This window comes from Saccopteryx leptura, chromosome X, assembly GCF_036850995.1.
Source record: "Saccopteryx leptura isolate mSacLep1 chromosome X, mSacLep1_pri_phased_curated, whole genome shotgun sequence".
NCBI lineage: Eukaryota > Metazoa > Chordata > Mammalia > Chiroptera > Emballonuridae > Saccopteryx > Saccopteryx leptura.
Genome location: NC_089516.1, coordinates 36935643 through 36950643, shown reverse-complemented (window position 1 = coordinate 36950643; position 15001 = coordinate 36935643). Strand labels below are relative to the sequence as shown.

The 15001-nt window shown below is 37.9% G+C and overlaps 1 protein-coding gene across 4 annotated transcripts in view; it reads right to left on the bottom strand.

Moving 5' to 3' along the window:
- Positions 1-4442: 4442 nt before the first annotated feature.
- The window catches only part of SPRY3 (sprouty RTK signaling antagonist 3), a 195619-nt gene continuing 185060 nt past the window's right edge, over positions 4443-15001 (bottom strand). For all 4 annotated transcript variants that reach the window (XM_066356211.1, XM_066356212.1, XM_066356213.1 and 1 more), the window contains exon 2: positions 4443-10624. In XM_066356211.1, coding sequence (XP_066212308.1) covers positions 9655-10521 — 867 coding nt within the window. In that variant the 5' untranslated portion in view covers positions 10522-10624 and the 3' untranslated portion in view covers positions 4443-9654. The remainder of the gene's footprint in view (positions 10625-15001) is intronic.

Below are 15001 nucleotides of genomic sequence, written 5' to 3'. Positions count from 1 at the left end.
GGGCCATGCTCTCAATGAGCTATTTTTAGCACTTGAGGTGAAGGCCCCACAGAGCCATCCTCAGCATCTGGGGCCGATGTGCTCAAACCAGTCGAGTCATAGCTCCAGGAAGAGGAGAGAGAGAGAGAGGGAGAGAGAGAGAGAGAGAGAAAGAAAGAGAGAGAGAGAGAGAGAAAGGGAGGGGGAGGGGTGGAAAAGCAGATGGTTGCTTTTCCTGTGTGCCCTGACTGGGAATTGAACCTGGGGCATCCACACACTGGGGCGATGCTCTACCACTAAGCCAACAGCCAGGGCCAGAAACACCACTTTTTGAATTTTTTTATTGATTGATTAGAGGGAGAGAGAAGGAAATATCAACTGTCTCTCCACCTATCTATGTATTCATTTGTTGACTTTTGTATGTGCCCTGATTGGATTGAGTCCACAACGTTGGTGTATCCGGATGACACTCTAATCAACTGTGCTACCCTGCCAAGGCAAGACATTCCTCTAACCCCTGACAAGCCTCAGGAATGAATCTACAAGTCCCAAAGAAAGCCTGGGCTAGTACAGTCCTAAGTCCATGTTGTAATTGATTAAGTATAAGATGTCCAGATATCCCATTGCTTTTATATATCTTGTAAGCTTTATCTCAGTGAGGGAAAGAGAAAAAGAATGATCTCTGTCCTTGATTCCTAATTTCTTGTATTATCGCTAAGGCTGAGTTCAGTTTAAAAGTACATACAACCCACACAAGTGTTAAATCTTGATGCATGTTATTAGGTGGACACAACACCCAAATGATTGACTTATTAAAATAAAAAAATTATTATGTTGTTTTGGAGACTCGGACTCACATAAGTGTTTTGCATTAATTCCCTCAAATATAACTTCCTTTGCATTTGTTCAGAAACTTGTACATTAAAAAAATGCTTCTACTTTAATGACTCTCACAAAATCTTTAGCCTTTACTATCTTCATCTTACATAAAAGGATAGCAAAAGGTCCAGGAAGGGCACATAGTAGAGAGAAAAACACCATAAGTCAATAAATCTGACTTGGGAGTTAAGAGACCTGGATTCTCATACTCCTAATTTTGTCTCTAACTCACTGTGTGATTAGAAGCAAGTCACTTCCTCTCTCTGAGCCTCAGTATCCACATTTATAGAATAAGGTGATTGGGATTTCTCAACCTTGTTTGAGTATTACAATCACCTGGGAACTTTAAAAACAATAAATCCATTCCTTGGACCCACCTGCAAAGATTCCCATATAATTGACCTCAGGATACTATCTATGACTTGTACAATACCATATTCACTCAGAAGAAGCCAATCTTAGGAAAGCCACAAATCCAGTCTGGAAGTTCTCCCTGAAGAAGAGAACCATTGTTATTTAATATAAGATCCAAATACTAGGGGGTATTTCCTAGAAGAGAGTTTGAAAGGCTGAGATTGTTAGTAGCCATACTCTAACTTTGAACCTCTTGGGGTGAGCTCAAGGGTTCCATTCCATCTCTCTCTCTCTCTCTCTCTCTCTCTCTCTCTCACACACACACACACACACACACACACACACACACACACACACACACACACACATGCACTTTCACACACACAGAATCATTCCAGCAGAAGTGCTGTAGAAGTTTGATGAACAAAAGTGCTGGTATAAGTCAAGGATAAAATAGAGTTCAAGGATACAACTGAACCAAGAGCTTAGGGAAATGGAGTTTTAGGTGAGAAACAAACTGATTCTAGAGGTTTGTTCTTTCATATGGCTGTCTTTTCTTAATCTTTGTATTTCTTTCTGGACCCACATTTATCCACTACTTTTTTCTCTCTTTCCTTCAATATAGCTTATACATTAAAATGTGCCTTGAGCTTTCCCTTTCTTGGGGGTCTTTCATCCCCATTGTTAGGGAACCTTTAAGAAAAAAATTCACATTAAAGTTGTTTAAGTCCACTAATCTCTGGTATTATAAAAATAGTGCTCTTTTCTTTCTATTTCCTTTTTGTTTCTTTCTGTCATCAGGATGCTAAAACTTTGAAGGCTAAGATTAAAATGTGGGCCTAGGATAAAAGGGCCAATGGAGTCATTCAGTCTCCCATTAGTTTAAATCTTGAGACATAAGTGATCAAAATGAACTTTCAGGATGCATGTATGCTTCACCTCATTTTATCACATAAGAGAACATACAGGTGACTTGAAGTTAAAGTGCTATATTAATAAAACTAGGGTGTTTGCCTGAGTCACTGTATCCAGTTTTTTCCTCCCTTAGTATATTGTAATAGCAGTGTTAGTCAGTTTTTCTAGGATTTGAGGGCTTCCTGATCCTTGTCATCTGTATCTCTTACCATCAGAGATATGACCAGTATCTGATATAGTCAAAAGGATCTCCTGACCCCTGGTCTGGTAGTTCAGTTGGTTAGAGTGTTATTCTGATATGCCAAGGTTATGGGTTTGATCCCCATTCAGGACACATACAACAATTAACTAATGAATGCATAATTCATAAATAAGTGGAACAATGAATTGACCTCCCTCTCAAAAAAAAAAGTCAATTATGAAAGGATTGCCTGAATAGTTCAAAAATGACAAGTTGTTGGTCAGAGTTACCCCCTTTTTTTTCCAGAGGTCTGGTCATAAAATATATTTGGGAGCAACATATGCAACTTTGACTTTAATGACAGCATGATCCCTAAACAATGAGCAGTGTCATTCACAAGATATTGTTCCACTGAGGGGCTATGTGTCTTGTCCATCATGGCCTTTGAAAGCAACACACTGGTAGCATTGTGATGATAAACTTTAAGGTCAAGATAAGGACATGGGTTTAGATTAGGACAAAGGGATGAATGATTTTAGTCTTATCAAACCATAGACCAAGGGTGCAAAAAGGGTAATAATGAGCACATGTGATCCAGCATAAATTACCAAAGTAGAATTTGAATTTGAAATTTAGAATTCGATGGATGAGAATTTAGGCTACATCCATGTTGTAAATGGCACTATGTCATCATTTTTTAATGACTGAGTAGTATTCCATTGTATATATGTATTACATCTTCTTTATTCAGTCCTCTATCAAGGGACATTTTGGTTGTTTTCATGTCTGGGCCACTGAGAATAATGCTGCAATGAACATGGGTGTGTATGTGCCTTTAAATATAATACTAATTTTTTTTTGGGGGGGGTAGATACACAGTAGAGGGATTGCTGGGTCATATAGTAGTTCTATTCTTATTTTTTTTGAGGAACCACCATACTTCCTTCCACAATGGTTGTACTAATTGGCATTCCCACCAGCAGTGAATGGGGGTTCCTTCTTCTCCATAGCTTCTCCAACACTTGTTCTTACCTGTCTTGTTGATAATAGCCAATCTAACAGGTGTAAGGTGGTATCTCATAATAGTTTTGGACATAAATAAAAGTGAAGTGGTTACCAGGGTGGGGTGGGGTGGGGGGAGGGGGATTTGGGAGATGGTGTTGAGGGGAAAGGTATAAAAAGAAACAAATATAAGGTGATGGAAAATGATTTGACTTTGGGTAATGGGTATACAACATAGTCAACAGTTCAAATGCTATAGAAATGTTTACCTGAAACCTATGTACTCTTATTGATCAATGTCACTCTGTTAAGTTTAATTTTCTAAATAAAATAAAAAAATAATTTGAATTAAATGACTTTTATGATAAAAAAAGAATTTTGGCTACATTCACAATTAATAAAATCTCTAGTGGATTACTTACAAAATTTTTGATCTGAGAAACTAGGAGTTTAGAATTGGCATTAAAAGCCGTAGGTATAGCTGCGAAAGTCACATTTAAGGAGAAAAAGATCAAGAGCTTGGTTTGAACATGTTATGTTTGAAGTCCTTACTAGATATTAGAGTAGGGATGTGAAATAAGCAGTTGGATATATGAGTGGGGAGTACAAGGGAACAGTCCAGGCTGGAGATATAATTTTGAGTCATCATGTAAATGATAACCAAAGAACAGATTCCAAGGACCAATCCATAGGATATTTGAAGATGAAAAGTTGAGAGAGATGAAAGGATTCAGCAAAGAATACAGAGAAGGAGTAGATAGTGAAGTAGGAGGAAAACCAGAAGAGTGTGTTATCTTGGAAGCCAAGTGGTAAAAGTGATTTTAGGAGTACAGAATGAGCAACTGTGTCAAATGTTGCTTATAGGTCAGGTACAATGAGAACTGAGAAGTAATCAATAGACTCACTAAAATAGGGGTCATTGAAGAACAGTTTGGGTAGATTGTTTGAAGTGGTAGCATGATTTCATTATTCACCTTGAAATTTTTTTCAGAATTCCTTTATGCTTATTTTTTCTTATATTAAAAAGCAAGAATTGAACCAGTGGAATACATTCAGTGATTTTTTTTTAATCTGACCATAGATATGACACCATATCAATACTTTTTTATCAACGAGATGCTTTGATTTCACGTAAGAATGGGGTACAGGGAATTATTATGTATAAAAATAGAAGATAGTATAACTCTTAAACTGTGGCTATGTGATATCATCATAATTAGTGGCTGAAATATAAAAAATCCAGTCAATCAACAGAATGTTTTATTTTCATGTCACAAAATAGCTTGTTTAATCAATTTTTCCTGAATTTATTAAATTTACCAGTTTTTCTGTTGTTATGCTGATGGAGCCTAAATGAACATATGTGAATTCATGTACATGCATTGGTTTAGACATACTTTTTTAAGAATTCAGTAAGGTAAATTTTCTTTTTATACTAAGAAGATGGCTATTTTGAAACTTTGTTTCCTCTAGTTGAGCTAGGCCTTCATTTTCATGTGAAAAGAAGTCCTTCAAAGCACATCAGAGAATACATAGATTCAGGAAGGCAAACTTAGTACATTTCTGAGCACCACAAAAGCCTTATGTACTCTAAAGATGATAAGGTATCTCTAATTCACTTTTAATGAATGTGAGTAAAGATGTAAAGGGAAAGCACCTGCCTAGTATGCCACTTTAAGTTCATATGTCTCTCTATATCTACACACTTGCCTTGCCTTGCTGTCTGTAATGGAGCCACAATGCTATACCATTGCTGCTGAGGCAGGAGATGCCAAGGTACATACATGCTTGGGCACCCACACATGCACTACTCAGAAGTACAAGGAAATAATATTTGACATGGAAGGTGCTTGACGAATGAAATGGGAGATATGAGATAAATTCTTACCTCTTCTTCCTTCCTCTTTCAGATGGGCTGTGTGGAAGTGCAGTAGGCTTGTCATAAGAGATTGAGAAATTAGCTTACCAAAAAAAAAGATTCTGGCCAACACAGTGATACACTTCTTTGTTTGCTCTCCTTTCTTTCCTATTTTACTACTCTTTTCCCTTACTCCTACTTGCCTGGATATTGCACAAAAGCTTTTGTTTCAAACTTTATTTTCTAAGAAACTCAAAGACAACTGGAAATTAGGAAGCCTGAAATTAATTCATAACTCCACCAAAACCCAGAACTGTGTGATTTTGGACAGGTTAATGTTGATGTTGAAGGTGATGTTCTTTAATGGTCTTTCTGGCTCTGAAATAATGCCTAGGTAAAACATTGTCAGTGTAAGGGATGTGAAGGGAAAAGGTAAGGTATTATACTGACTGATGGTCATCAGCAGATTGCTTACATTTGAACCAGAAGAATGCACTCAACATAATCAGTAAATTTGAATGTTAATTGCTCAAAACAATTTCAAACTTAAAAATAGTTTTAGTTCTACTTTCTACAGAAAAACACCATTAAGTGTCCTGGGTCAAAAAAAAAAAAGTTTAAATAAACTCTTACCTTCTCTGGCACAAGCAAAAATCCTTCTCTACTAGTTCTACAACATAAGATGTCTGAGAAATGGCAACTGACTGCAAGCATATTTTCAAAGGGAGTAGTGAAGAATTTTGCAATATCACCATCTCAGGAAACAAGATAGCTAATATATGATGTTTGTAACTATTGCTTCACTCTTAACAGGAGCACATTTGTTTCAACTCTTAGGCTGGAGATAAACTGGTGATAGAGAAAAAAAAAACTATTAACCATTTGAGGCTTGTCATACCAGAAGGGTTTATATTATGCTCCAGACTTCTACACTTGACTTTGGAGCACAGACTCAGGAGTCAGACGGCATATGTTCAAATCTTAGCTCCACCATTTACAAGCTTTGATACCTTTGGTAAGTCACTTAGTCTCTCTGTGCTCCAGTTTTCTCATCTATAAAATGGCAATCTTAATAGTATCTACATTATAGAATTATTGTGAGCATTAAATTAGCTAATATAGGTAATGAGCTTAAAATCATGCTTAGCATATAGTAAGCACTATATAAGTGTTCATTCTATTTATTATTATAACTATTGTGATGAGGGAAGATGGGCTGAAAAAACTCTTGGCTAAACCTATATGAAATGTATCAAGGGACCAATATGTAGAAAGCAGTAGAGTTAGGGGGTAACAGACAGATGACTTAACTGCAAAAAAAAAAAAATGCTAAATAGGAAACTTCCTCTAAATATTCTTGTTTATAAAGTACATGACACAAAATAGAAAAATAATGAAAACAGAGCCTCTCTGCAAGATTTAGAATTCTTTTGTATATATTTTAAATATACATGTGCAATACATTAAAATATATAGAGATGTGTGAGTATGTATATTTACACATACACACACATATATATACACATATATGTGTGTATATGTATAAATATGTGTGTGTGTGTATATATATATATAACAGAAGGGATACATATGCACACTCACTCACACATCTGTGCACGTACCCCAAGACCCATCTATACATAAACCAGATGCAGTCCATATCAGGCCAACTTGGACACAAGTGAAAACCTTGACTCAGCAGCAGATTGCAGATTGCAACTACATTTGAGTAACCCTTCAGTTTCTTCTACCAAATGTAAGGCCATTTAGAAATACACTGAGAAGAGCTCTTCTGGGTATATGGCAGAGCCCAGAGCCCCTCTGGCAGTTCACAATTTGCCTGAGTAAGGACTGCAGGATTGAGTTATCAAGGAGCTATCAAGGAGGAGAGATTTGTGTTATTTTGGGCCCTGAAACTAATAAGCAAACATCATAAAATGACTTTAGCTCCAGGAAAAATGCACTAGTGTCATAGAATCCTTATATATCTCAGCTCTAAGCAAATTTCAGGCAGAAGCAGAGAGAAGTGTGTGTTGCTACTCATCACCATCTAGCTTGACCCAGAGAACTGGGCACAGCTTTTAGGGGTATATAAATTCAAAGTTCAATCAGGCAGATTTATAAGATTTTTTAAAATTACTTAAAATTAAGGGTTTGAAAGCAACATAAGAGGTTACAGGTATTGGTTTGGGTTTATAAATGTTCTAAGAAGCCAAACCTTATATATGGCACCATTTGCAGCAATATCATTAACATTATTAATAACCATTATAACATTTATATATACAAAAATAGAGCAAAGCAATTCTAGAAAGGGTGGCGAAAGTGAAGATGTGGGGCTGTACGCAGCCCAAATGTCAGTACACTTCAGGAAGATTCAGAACCAACAAAGACTGCACATATTTCCATAATATACATCCAACAAAGGGACATGGATGTTCTCTTCTTTTTCTTCCTCTTGTGTATGACTATACATTTCTCCCCACCTCTCCACCCTGCAATATACATCCATGCACACTTTAAAAGAGATGATATATAAAGTTAGAGTCTGGAAGTCTTCAACTAAATTAGAGCACCTTCACTTCAAGCAAGTGCCCTCAATCTCTGAATTCCGTAGTGAATGTTGGATTCAACAAGAGGGAAACTGTATCTAATTCTTCTGTCTTTTTGCAGCAGTCTTTGGGAGCCTGTTATCACTGCAGCCTTTTCCTATTGAAGGGTATTCACAGCACAGGCTCTCAATATTTTTTTAAAAAAGAAGTGAGTTCTCTGTGTTATACATCATTCATCTCAGTTTTCCACTGTTGCTGAAATTTAGGTTCTTGGGCAATTGCCACTGCAGACAAAGCTAGAAGCGAGCATAGTGTGTGCAGCAAAAGGTAGGTGCAATGGCGAAGATACAGCTTTTTAGGGCTTTCTTACATTTTCTTTTCTTTTCCACACGAGATTCTACAAGGTGACAGAATCAAAGATGATGTCCACTGAGGGCAGCCTCAACACCTGATGGTGAATTAGCTACCCATCGTGCACTGCATAAAGATCACCACACTAACTTGGCATGGTTTCTGAAAATTGAATGAGAATGGCTTTCTGTCATTGTTTAAAAAGTTCTAAGAGGAAAGTCCCATGACTTAATGTGGTATAGGGTACAGAATACTGAAGTAGGAGTCAGAAGTCTTGTATTCCAGTCCCAACTCTGCTGTTAACTCCGTGTGTGACCTTGAGCAAATCCTTTCTTATCAATAGGTCTTAATTTTCCCATCTGTAAAATTAGGGCATTAAACTAGATTAGCAGTTAAGATTCCTTCCAGCTCTAGAGTTTTATGACTTTTTATGTCCATTATTAAGGCCTGAGCCATGCAGTCTCAGGACGATTAGCTTCTAAGAGAGAACAAACCTCTTTAACATCCTTTGCTTTGATCATTAGCTATAAAGCACGTCTGCCTTTGGCACTTGGGTCAGACATACAAAGTTATGAGCATCCTGACTTACTATCCTACGCAGCATGCTAGTGGAATCTGTCAGTATTATAAGTCCCTTATTGGGAAGGGGAGTAGAACTCCAACTAATTAAACCTGGAAATATAAGATAATTTTGTTTCATATGCTCACAAACAGGTAAGTGTGGTTATGAGTGCACACACATGTCAAGATATAGACTATTGCTAGTAATCAGTTCATTACAGTAATCCATTTCCCTTAATAAAAATTAGTAAATAGTATAGCATAGCAAAGTTTGGTGTCAAAGGAAACACCTATGAAAAAAAACAGCACTTTTGGACATGTTAGGGAGAAAAAGAGGGATGGTAGAGAGAAACAATGATAGATCAAACAAGATAGAAATGCAGGCAGAGAAAGGATTAATCCAATAGAGATGGAGGGAAGTAGTAGAAAGGAAAGGAGAGATAAAAAAGAAAAGTAGAGTGGGTGACAATGAAGGGAGAAGGAGTACAGAACAGAGTAATAAAAGAAGAGGAGAGAGGAGAAAAAGAGGACTAAAGAAGAGAAGGGCACTCAACAGGGAGAAGGGGTCAAATTCCCTGGAATATTGAATGTTTTCCACATAGGCCTGTGAAAACCATCTGAGAAGAAAGCTTCCAAAGGCACTGTGGAAAGCAGAGTGACGCTCAGAGCCTGCATCGAGAGGCAACACATTGGGGAGCCCCTAAACCTCCACGTTGCTGGCTCTGTCAGTCCTCAGTGTTCAAATTTCATGCTTATATATCACCTGAATTTTCCATAACAGCCATAAGGGCTGAGATGGTGGGGTGCAAAACGGTTGAAGAAGAGAGAGCTAGATATTGTGAGAAAGAACAAGGCATCCTGCACCAGGATGTACTTGACCATTCCCCTGACACTGCAGGAACAAAACTGGTGAGGCCCTAACTTTGGCTACTTTACTCCTCCTTCCCCTCTTCAAAGATGAGGCTTTTGCTTTACCGTTGGGGGCTAGAAGGAGAAAGCTCGGAATCCATTTTGTGGAAAGGTCATACAGACTTTCCCTGGGCCTTGTGGAAGGGTGCGCTACCAGAAGAGATTTTTCTGCACACAGTGTTGGTGTGCCTCTTACAGCGGCAGCCTGGTCGCCTGAGGTTATCATAGCTCTGCTGGCACAGATGGAGGCATCCACGAGTAGGCAGGTAGCAGCACAAGCAAGGTAAAAAGAGGGAGATTAGGCTCATGGCTGCCCAGCGGACAAAACAAGAACTAGGCCCACAGGAGCAAGGCTCATCAGCGCAGTTGTCTTCATCATCAGTGGAGCAGTGGTAGAAGAGGCCCTTAACACAGCAGAGACAAGTGCCATAATCGAGGAGGCTCTCAGCAGAGCAAAGGCAACGCTGGTTGCACAGCCAGCAGGAGGGGAGAGGGCGAGATGCTGTGCAGAGGACACATTTGCAACGCCCACACTCCTCACAGATGAAGAGGTGCTCACTGGAGTGCACTGCAGATTGCTCAGCTTCTCCCTTCAGAACACCATCAGCTTTTGGGTGGGCCCCTGTTCCAGGCTGGGTTCGGATGATGGACTGGCCTGAAGGTGAGGGCGTAATGCTGGCCAAGAGCCTTTGATCAGAGGCAGTGGTGCTATGGGACATTGAGCTGGCAATGCTAGCTTGGCTCAGATGCTGAGGCAAGGGCTGCAATTGATGGCACTGGCTTAGACTGCGGGGGAGAGCAGTAGGCATGGTAGCCAAGGACCAATCAGACTTGTGGGTTTGCACAATAAGGGAAGGGCTGGAGATTGCCTGTTTACAGGGGGCTGGAGGCCTTTCCACATAATCATTGCTAGCATGAGTAGAACGCAGCTGTTCAATCGGCAGAATTTGTTGGAAATCATCTGTCACTGCAGCATCCATTTTGCCTTGATTCTTGAGTTCTGAGTGGCTTTGGGTCAGGGTGGCACTTATGGTGATAAACAGCCCTTGCAGTCACGTGGACCTTAGGGAACATCAGAAAATCCTAGGAGAGAAGGAATGAAAACAATTAATGAGAACACACAAGCATGAATACTTTGCAAAGAACTTACAAAGCTCAGGCCCTATCACTACCATTACCCTCAATCATTTTATAGTAGATTTCATGTTACACATTTATTCTGTAATTGACCTCACCTACCTCCTTACAGGCAAACCTGGTCATCCCATCCAGACTGTAAAGCACTTCAGGAGCAAAGATTAAATCATTGATTTCTTATGTTTCCTATCATATGACTAAAGTCACAGGAGAAGCTAGCTCATTCAGATGTTTGCTAACATAGAAATCTAGGCCTTAAGCATCAAAATTCTAATAAAAAAGACCCTAATTTCAAACATAAAGGCCACTTCCTGAAACAATGCTGATGAAAAAGAGAAAGCCTCGAGCCTTGTATGAGTAGTTGCTCATATATATAGATTCTCCTTTCAACTGAAATTTGTATTAAGCATAAACAGGTAAGAAAGGACATTGCTTGATTCAATGTATATAAGCAAGCAAGCAAGATTCAATAATGGCAGAGATGTGACTGAGACACAGGAGGCAGAGATTAAGCTATCTGTAGAATAATAGGAAAATGGGCTTCCCAAGTTCTCCTTACCTTATAGCCTGATTTAACTTATTGAGAGGTAATTCTTTCTAAATTACAGTGTGGCTTCAAAACCATTTTTTATATCTATAATTGGAAGTAGCACTAGAGCTGAAAACCATATAAATGAGCTTTGAATTATTTTAAATATCATTTATAATTGTATCTACAATTGTACCCTAAGTCAAGAATTTTATTGATGGGATTTACTAGGCAGAATCTACCTGGAGTATTTTTCTCTATCTTTACTTTACACAATGCAATAAACTGGCTTTCTTAAAAAGCAGCAATGTTCTTATACCAGATTTAAGCTGAGAAAGCATTGTACCACAATCAAGAAGGGTCGATGCTTATTCCTTGAAGGATTTAGTTAAGCCTATATTGACAATGTAGACTATGAGGAAAATATTGTTCACATAATAGATTATTATATTGTACCACCTGGAAGACTGAATAGCCAAAAAGGTGTATACAAGAAACCTAAATACAAATCCAAGAGTCATTCTGGAGGCGTTAGGACCTAAGAAACAACAGCATGAATAAAGTACATATTTGGAATTCATTGGATTTCAAGCTGTCTCAAAATAGATTGATTACTCACACTACTGTATGAGATGGAAAGCTTGAATGAGTAATATAAATGAACAAGTGAGAGAAGATAGTGCTTGATTAGGTTTTCATAAGCAAGCAAACATGACAATGAAATGCACCCTAAGTTCAGTAACAGGAAAAATAAAAATGCAGTTCATAAAGGACTCAGTGGCTAATAATATGACCAGACTCAATACCTTTTGAGGCTATATCTCCATGCAAACCTGTGTAGTTAAATTTACATCTGTTATTTTTTTTAAAGAAGACAATTTGATGTAAAATAACTTTTCTGGTACATAATACCAAAGAACCAACCTGACTATAATTTCACTTTTTAGCTAGTTGTTTTGGTGTTATTTAACGCAGCACAAGGCATGCAAATAAACACCACAGAGAGTCTAAGACTCAAATGCTTATATAACTTTTGTTAAATCACTTGTTTTGTTTGGTCCATAGGTTCATTATCTATATATGTAATTATAAGGATGGACTAGGTGATTTTGAAGGACTGTGCCCTATTATTGTTTATGATTTTATAACTACAAAATTTGACAAAAGAATTCTCTTCATCTATACCTTCTACATCTTCAATCCATGAGGGTAAATGGAGCAACATGCTTTTGTCTATTTGTGCATTCAAAAACAAGATGTCTTTTTTACTTACTTAGGTTCTCAGTCTCCTGAAGCATCCTGTCTTTACCTTTGCTATATCTTTATTAAGATTCACAATCTCAGCAGTAGAAAAAAAGAGGTAGTTTTCATTTGAACACCCAAATAAACAAAGACACATTGTTTAGCTGACTTGCACGGCATGTGGATGTAGGAGCTTCAGATTGAGAAGAGTCTTTTGACAAACTTATAAGAAATGGATTTATTCCCCTTTGATCAGATAAAGAATGTGTGGGAACCTTCAAGTCCTTTGCACTGTAAGAACAACATACATGCTGGATACATTAGACTCACTGCTTCCCAAAAGAAGCTAGATTCAAAACATATTGGAAATTCCAAGAATCAATGACTCAAAGAAAGGCACACAAGTTCTCAAAACTACAGGAAATATCACACGGGATTCCAGGGATGTCACTAGGTATCTCAGGGACATGCTCAGAAAGTTGAAAGCTAAGCTTGGAGGACTTTAGGTTATAATAGAAATAACTCAGAATCATGTTCAAAAGGGATTCTATCTTGCCAGATGAAGGGCATATGATGTTTAGGTTGAGAAGGTGTATTTGGATATTGATTAGATTGCTGCAAGACTGAGGAGTTGAGATGCTTGGTTGGATGATTAAAGGAAGCTTTGGGCATCGGTCTGGGATAATGAGGTACTACTGTCATGATTATAGGTAAGGGGACTGATAGGATGAACTCAGAAGGTTTCTTCCTGACCTATAAAATCTTTTATTAGAGTGGACTGTGAAAGATCTGCAATACGGTGAGCAGTAGGACCTGGGTAAAATCAGGGTGTTGAGTAGGATAAAACAGGATTGGATGACAATAAATTGTTTGCCATTCTGGAGGTGCTGAATCCGATCTGGCTAACACGATGAACTGAAATAGATGCTGTAAGGGAAGGTAAGAGGGGGAGAAAAAGTTGAGAAATGAATAAGTAAGAGACCGTTGCAGTACATAGATTAGATGAAAAACTACTACTATGTGCATGTTTATGATTTAGAAATCCACCCATTAAAGGGCCATTTATTGTGAGCAGCAACTGTTAGAAAACTGTGCTGTTGGTCAATTTTATATTCTATTAAATGAAAGACAGAATATACATATCACATATTATTAAATAGGAGCCAAGATGATTAAAAGTTCTGGCTGCATGTTGATGGGATCTAGTGATTTCTGTCACGTAGTACCTTTGCAGTAATGAATGATGCATTGTAAACCCACTCCCATCTCAGTTCCTCTGGCCAGGTGCTCATAGCTTTCTCAACAGTTTTTCTGTAGCCCTGAAAATTGCTATGTTCAACCTAAACAGAAATTTCTTATGTCAATTTAGGGACTAGAAAGTTAACTCCATTCAATAAATACTGTTTGTTAATGAAAGAAAAAATGTAATTTTCTCCCTGGAACCTAAAATTTGTCATTTTGAGACTAACGTGGAAAAATTTTCCTATCTAAAGCCTTTCTATGCTAATATCTTAAGACAGTTCCGACTTCTATTATAAATCCTTTCTGATACAATATGACTCAATCTCGATTTCAAAGAAGAGGGGGGAAGAGAAGGAGGAAAGCTTGGCTTCTGTTTTCTCCCACTCCCATGGGTTCAATGTTGTTTTTTAGCTTACTGTGTAATGGCTCTAGGGTATGTTGCTTTTTTCTGTGCTCTGCTGTTACATACACTCCTCGGAATAACTGAAAGCAAACATAGGGGGAATTTCTGCTATGGCTTTATATGTTTTCTTAGTTCTACTGTTCCAAAGCCTGCTCTCTAAAAATCCCTCTCTGTGCAAAAGCATTTGCATCTCTATCACAGCACTCCCCCCTTACAAATACCAAGTTGTATATAGTTTACATTACTAACCTCTCAGCCACTGACTGGGCCTCCCTCCTACCGCATACATCTTGCTGGAGCTGCCAGGTTCTCACCACATTTAACTCTTAACTTGTCACTTTGCTACCTTAGTCCTATTCATTACTTTAATAGTTTCATTAAGAACTACAACAATTTATTTTGAACCAGGGAGTCTTGCAGTTTTAAGACCTTCCATTTTTAAAGATCTAGGTGTTTTAGTGATGAGCAATACAAGAAAAAATGGTAATATAAAATGAACTCACACACTTCTAGTCCTAAAGAAAATGATAGTTGTTCATTTAAGAGGTAGGAGTCACTTTCTGAACCCTAAATCATTTTATGGGGGACAAGAAACTTAAGTTTTAGACTTAACTCTAGCTCTACTTTGCTGAGTGACTACATGCAAGTGACTTTTGTTCCAGGCCTCAGTTTCTTCATCTGTAAAACAAGGAGATATGAAAGGAAAGTTTTAAAAGCTCCTTCTTGTTCTGATGCTTTACATGTTCTATGTGGAGTTTTTAGGTTGCATTTCTTTGTCTCAAAAATCTTTTGTGAAGAATTAGTCTTTTTTCCTTTAAATTCTTTACTTTCTTACTACTCAGCTCCTCAATTCTGAATAAAATGCCTCCAAATCCAAGTCACTCCGATCACTATCTAGATTGGTTCA